The 7,044-nt window shown below is 39.1% G+C and overlaps 1 protein-coding gene across 2 annotated transcripts; it reads left to right on the top strand.

Moving 5' to 3' along the window:
• Window positions 1-266: 266 nt before the first annotated feature.
• LOC135473152 (xaa-Pro aminopeptidase 3-like) lies at window positions 267-6,624 on the top strand. Of its 2 annotated transcripts, none has more exons than XM_064752987.1 (7): window positions 267-348; window positions 1,050-1,825; window positions 2,439-2,526; window positions 3,001-3,135; window positions 4,522-4,709; window positions 5,401-5,521; window positions 6,269-6,624. In XM_064752987.1, exons 2-7 carry the CDS (start codon window positions 1,055-1,057, stop codon window positions 6,427-6,429), a joined length of 1,464 nt encoding a protein of 487 aa, XP_064609057.1. In that variant the 5' UTR covers window positions 267-348; window positions 1,050-1,054; the 3' UTR covers window positions 6,430-6,624. The 2 variants fall into 2 exon arrangements, with proteins under 2 accessions (XP_064609057.1, XP_064609056.1); XM_064752986.1 differs by lacking the exon at window positions 267-348 and adding an exon at window positions 716-782.
• The last annotated feature ends 420 nt before the right edge of the window (window positions 6,625-7,044 follow it).

Here is a 7,044-nt window from a genome sequence, read left to right as displayed (position 1 = left end):
GTCGCGGTGACCTATTTGCTGACAAGCCCCCCACCCCTTCTTCCCCGTCTTGATATAATAAAATAAGCACAAACCTCCTAACAATCATATTTACTTCTTTTCGTAAATAAATTTGATTGGTAATCATGTTCAAAGCTACTTTATGCATCTGATAAATCAGTATGGGAAATGGATCTGTGTTTTCTGTCATTATTGATGATGTTGGTAGGGGCTTTCAGGTGCTTCGGGCCGCCTTGGTACTTTCACACAAGCTCCTTGTAATCGGGTTGTGTTTATCACCAGCTGTGTGTCACAGCGACTGGCATGGCACATTGTTGTCTCAGGTCGTGCTTAGCACTCTCAATAGCTGTAAGGTTGTGTTTGTAATTTAGCAGACCATTATGTAGATGTTGATGTACCGAACTAGTTCAATCAATAACTTGAATAAGCTGAGGTAGAAGCCTGAGGCTCATACCACTAGGCCTAAAGCATTTATATGTGAATAGACACAGACGCTCAGAAAATAATGATACTGCAGAGTGACATTTCAATGTTTCCACAAAAAAGATGACGAAGTATTGAAGTGTCAGATATGTGACTTCTTTTGTCATGTTTGTGTGCTTTTGGCAATTAAGGTATTGGGTACAGCATAACTCGTGATGAGACCTGGCCTACAGTATATATGTAGCCAGTACATTACTTGCATCAGCAGACCTGATCAAAGTATGTATCAAACCTCAGAATTTATCAAGTGAAACATTAGCATGGTAAAATGTATATCCGTGGCATTATAATAAGCACAGGTAGGACTATTCCAAGGCATGATAACACATCAGTTTATATTTTATTGTTTCTTAATGCGGGCTGCACTCCAGAATTTGGTAAATAATAAAATGCAGAGTATACACAGATTTAATTTTCATTGCCTTGGATGGCAACCCACCTGTATGTGTGTATGTGAAATTATGACATAGCCGGTACATTATAACCACTATTAAGCTTACATGAATGTTATGTTATGATGTGGTAGTACTTAAATGCTATGTTTAGTGATGTTTTCTATTTTCCAGTAGTCATGTTGAGAAGTATCAGAAATGCTCTTCACAGGAAGCGAAATTGTGAACTGCGTCATGGAAACATTAAGCGATTCTTTGGTCAGCCTGCTGCCCAAACACACCCACATCTGCTGCAGGAAGGGGAGGTCACTCCGGGCATATCAAGAGCAGAATTCTGTTACCGAAGACAAAGACTGATGGAGGCAATATGGAAAACAAAACTTCACAGAAAATCAGTTGCCAACCACATTGCATTATTCCCATCTGCCTGTAAGTCTTACATGACACATGACATCCCTTACCCTTTTCGACAAAACACAGACTTCCTATACCTCAGTGGGTTTCAGGAACCAGACAGTTTGCTCATGTTGCACAGTATCCCTGGAAAGTCCAGCAATTCGTTCAAATCAGTTTTGTTTGTACCAAAGAGAGACCCTGACAAAGAATTATGGGATGGACCCCGATCAGGTGTGGAGGGGGCTGTGGATCTGACAGGTGTGGATGAGGCATACAACATCCATGAGCTTGAGCATTATTTACAGTGTTACTGTAGAGATACGGATTCCTTCGCTGTATGGTATGATTACATCAGACCCTGCCATAATGACCTCCACAACCGTGTGCTGGCACAGTTCCTCACTCAGAACCGACACACTGCCATGGAGACTACCAATCAGCTTGTCCAGGCCCTGCGTCTCATCAAGTCTCCGGCAGAAGTTGCACTTATGAAAAGGTCTTGTGAGATTGCATCAGAGGCTTTCCAGTCGGTAATGCAGTTCTCCTGTCCTGGGGTAATTATGTTTATGGTTTAAACATTATTTTAATACCTTCATTTGCAAATGGTCATCACTTAATTTCACATTCACATAAGCATTACTTACCTTCACTTTTCCCCAGTTGTAACTTATATTCACTTTCACACGTCCCTTACATACTTTCACAGTGTTCATGCCTACAGTGTCACACACTATCAGCTGTCATCCATCCGTTGTGCTTATGAAGAAAATTGAAGTATTTAATGTTAGAGTAGTTCAGATTTTTTTTTCTCAAGTTACACGTACATGTGAAAATCATGATAACTAATTTGTTGGACCTGCTAACAAAGAAAGCTTTACTTAAAGCCATTAAATATGATAACTTTTTGTTCTTCTTAGCAAGGCATTGAAACTGTAGACCTTTAGTAGATACATGTACAAGTGAGAATGGTACCAAAGTTGACAAAGATCTATACTGTGACAGGTGCTGCCTATTTACATGCAGTGTTAAAGGTATTTCCTATGCCAGTCCCAGGTGTTAGTTGGGTGATGGTCAAACCTGTTCTGGTTTGGTTGGGACTTCAGTTGGGAAATCTGCTGAATGGGTTTTCAGTTGTCCGCATTAATATTTTGCCTATGTTACTTATAGGTTAACGAGTCCCAGTTGTATGCTAAAGTGGATTTTGAATGTCGGATGAGAAGTGCAGAGTTTTTGGCCTATCCACCAGTGATTGCAGGTAAATTGCACAAGGTGGTGTATATGCATGACTGTTAGCTGATTAAATCAGTGCTAATTTGGCCTTATTTTCTCTTGATCCTGCTGATGAAGATAGACATACTGAGTGCAATAATTCTAAAAATGTAATTATTTAGTATAAATTTTGAAACAAAATGTATGCGAAGTAGAAACAAATTTTGTTTCAAAATACCAATTCTGGATGTGTGAAATATTAAATGTACGTCGTGAGAGAGTAATCAACGGTGACCTTTATGTAAAACTTGACAAGTCATACATGATTACCCCAAATGATCTAAAAATTTGACCAGGAGAGCATTTTGGGGGGCAAATAAATGTCTGGACTCCTTATCTGGTGCTGAACTTGACATATTCCCTGTTGGATATCACCCTAGCTTCAAATGCCACTAAAAACACCAGTCGATAAATAAATGGACACGGAGGTTATATATACAAAGTTTCTGTCCCATTACAGGTGGTGACAGAGCTAACATTATCCACTACATCAATAACAACCAGATCATCCATGCAGGAGAGTTGGTACTGATGGATGCAGGCTGCGAGCTCCATGGTTACTCCAGTGATATCACAAGAACATGGCCAGTCTCAGGTATGGCAAATGAGAGCTCTTATTAGATAGAATGGTAAATACCAGCCTATCCACCATAAATGATAGAAAAAGACATAAGTGTGAAAATACACTCAGTGTCAGATAAACCTTGATCATTTTTTGTCTAGAGGTAAAACTTTACCAGAATAAACTTTGGCTTAAGCTCACTCATACATGTAGCAATAGCGAAAGTCATGATCATGCTTGTTTCCTTCTGATTGTTCGTGGGAGTGTCTGCCAGCCACTTGCAGATGGTTGTCGCTTTTCCCAAGCTTGCTTTTCTCCTACCATAGTTGCTGGCCACATAGGTGATGTTGAACACTATGGAACACTACAAGGCTTCATAATAAATTATAAATAAAATAGACATGTAATATGAAAATATGCATTTACTTAGTGCTGAACATTGATACATTGTAATAGTTTTTCCCTCTAGTTTAAAGGTAAAAATTTAACTACCCAGTTCATATGTAGCAACGTAAGCCCAAGCATAGCAGTTATAGCAGAAGCCATTGTGTGTGTGGGTCTTGGTGTAATGTTGAACACATTATGGAACATTTAAAGGTAATGACCTCTAACAGTCGAAGTAGGCATCACTAAATAGACCACTTGAAACTATGCATAAATATGCTTTCATTTATTTCTCTAGATTTTTATGGAAAGAGTTAAAGGCATTCAAACATTTGAATTCTAAGGTGGGTTTTATGGACTATAGTATAAAAGTTTGGGAACTCCGACATCACAGGAAGTTTTTCCAACTCTAATCACGACACTGAATGTTGGAATAACTCTTTATACCCACGAGTAAAAGATTACTGAAATAATGTTCCCAAAACTTCCCCCCCCCCCTCCCCAAAAGAAGATGATGTGATGTCAGAGTACCTGGATACCATCAGTAAACGGCTCAAAAAGCCCACCATGGTTTTCGAATATTTGAATGCCTTTCAACACTCTCACAAAAAATCTGAAAAAATAAATGAAAGTATTTTTCTGCATAGTTTTCAGTCATCTATATGATGAACCTTACTTCACATTTTAGCTTTCTTTTACTTAAAGATGGATTGTTGGTTTTTGAAGAAGATTAGTGCTAAGTTGTATTGGGTCCTGATGAGTGCTTCTTATCCTATTTCTTCAACCTTTTCACATATGGAAGTGCTACGTTCAGTGCAATTTTTTAAATTTGATCTTGAAAACAAAACTATATTGGTGTATTTGGCAGGTTTTAGGGCATCACAAAAATAAAATTTTATCAGTCTACACAGAATAATACTCTCGTAATATGCCTGGACAAACACCTTGCAAACATGAGAAAAGGTTGCAGAATGATAGTATATACATGTGCATACATATTTCAGGCAATCAGTCCATCAATCCATGATATTTCAGGCCAGTTTTCTGCTGTACAACGCCTGCTGTATGAGGCTGTTTTGGCTGTTCAAGAATCCTGTATCCAGCAGTGTACCACCCAGAATTCCCTGGATGACATTTTCTTCCACATGTTGGATAAGTTAGGCCATCAGCTGAAAACGATCGGCCTGATCCCTCAGAACAGTAACAAGGACAGCAGGTTAAGGGTGAGATAGTCAGGATATTCACTTTTTATTTATTCATTTGATTGGTGTTTTATGCCGTACCCAAGAATATTTCACTTAGATGACGACAACCAGCATTTTGGTGGGAGGAAACCAGGCCAAGTCCAGGAGAAACCCACGACCATCCACAGGTTCCTATCAGACCTTCTCATTTATGACCAGAGAGAAATTAAGCCAGCACTTGAACTCCGAGCGACAGCATTGTTGAGAGGCATCTGGGACATTGTGCTAAACGAACATGCTAACCACCAGGCCATGGAGGCCCTCGGTATTCTCCATTAGTGAAGTATTTAAATTTTACAGTTGTGAAAATTTAATTTTGGATATTGCAAATAATTATTAGACAGTTATGCCTTATTCATACATATATATAGATCTATCAGTGTGCCACCTGACTTTCACTGTTTCTTTCCATTAGAGCATCAGTGAGGTCTTATACAAATCCTTTCTCTTGCTGGTTTTATATGTATGGTAGCAGCTTGAAGACACAGGGTTTGTCAGGATCACGACAGAGGATGATTGGCAGATTCCTCCATGTAAATGATACATGTCTGATTATGGTGTTCAAGGCTGGTTGAATGAGTTATCGGTATCAAGCCCTGAACAGGGCTTACATCATGAGAGTTTATGACTTTATTGACTAAGTTCTGTTTCAACCTCACCCGTTTTGTAGGCAGCCCGTCAGTTCTGTCCCCATCACCTAGGACATTACCTGGGCATGGACGTCCATGATACAGCCGGGATATCACGACAAACAAAACTACAGCCAGGCATGGTGGTCACAGTAGAGCCAGGCAAGTTAGATTTATTTGTCACTGTGTACAGTACACTCACAACTGAAACAGTCCACTGGTCAGGTCAAGAAATACATAAATACATGAAGCAGATGGCACAATGAGTCCTTGATGAATGGGGTGTTTTGGCTTGGAGGTCTGAAGTCCTCTTCTATTCCATTCTGCCTTGTATTTTAAGATTAATAGAGGCAGGGAAATGTTGTAAATTCATATTTCAGGCTATGTCCTTTATCAGTGAAGTAACGAAAAATTCATAGATGGGCTACACGAAAGGGTCCAAATCAGAGCAGAACACACTGTTTTATTCTGCTGCAATGCTGTGTACTACCGAAAATTTTTCTTGTTTGACAGTGCACCTAATTACAGGTTTCTACACTAATTACCTCAACCTTTTCTCATATGAAAGGGCAACTGTCAGTGCAATTTATAACAAAACTACATCGGTTGGATTGACCTGCTTCAGGGCTACACGAAAAGTACAGTTTTATCAGTCAACACAAAATAATGCTTTCAGAAGATGCTTGAATAAACGCTTTGCAAACACGCAAAAAGGTTGAAAAATTACAATAGGTGGTTTTCTATAATTATAGCATTTCCTCTCATACACATGCAGACATCAAAGAATACGAAGGACCGGTGCTGAAGACTTCTCATTTATTTGTATGATTATTACTTCACGACTACTTTTTGACTTTAATATAGGGATTTATATCACATTTAACAGATTCTTTCTCTTAATTCATACAGGTATTTATATCCCAGCTTCCACTACTACAGTGCCTGCTGAGTTTAGAGGGATAGGAATCCGCATAGAAGACGATGTTCTGATCACAGATTCTGGACAAACAGTTCTCACAGAGAAATGCCCCAAACACCCAGATGATGTGGAGGCCATGGTGAGAAGCTAGTCTGCTGGAGAGGAAGCCACTATCCAAAGATCCTGTGATATTAGTCTGGTAGTGTCTTTGTGGCTGGAGATAATTCATGGGAACTTTACTGCAGTACACACAAACTTATGTGGAAAATTTATTGCAAACTGATTCTCAGTTACAAGTAGATACCACACAGGTACCAGTGACTGGTCAGACAACCTCTTCATAAAAACCACCAACTAAATTTGAGGATTGTACCTTTGATGACAAGTTTGTGATTGGTTTTGATTAAATGAAATCACGATTCAATTGAGATTTGAGTGCTGCCCTGTCATGAAGTGAAACAATGACCTCTCTGAAAACCGCACAACTCTGATATAGTAGGCCTGTATGCACGTATGAAACTATAATCCCAAAGTATGACCGCATCACAATAACTTTTTGATGGGTACATGGACTATTCTACCTCCACAATTAGAATGAACATAATAAAAATCGCATACCTTGCTTGACAGAGATTGAGTGATATAGCAAAATCACAGTGATCCGAAGAAGCCTGAGATGAATAAAACATCCCGGCTTTGACATGCCAGTTTGTGCACCATCAGTGAAAATTAATTAATGAAAACTCCTGAAATAAATTGTACAGCT

The sequence above is a fragment of the Liolophura sinensis genome, chromosome 8 (genome assembly GCF_032854445.1).
Source record: "Liolophura sinensis isolate JHLJ2023 chromosome 8, CUHK_Ljap_v2, whole genome shotgun sequence".
NCBI lineage: Eukaryota > Metazoa > Mollusca > Polyplacophora > Chitonida > Chitonidae > Liolophura > Liolophura sinensis.
Note: the sequence above shows the minus strand (reverse complement) of the source record. Positions and strands in the feature narration are given on the sequence as shown.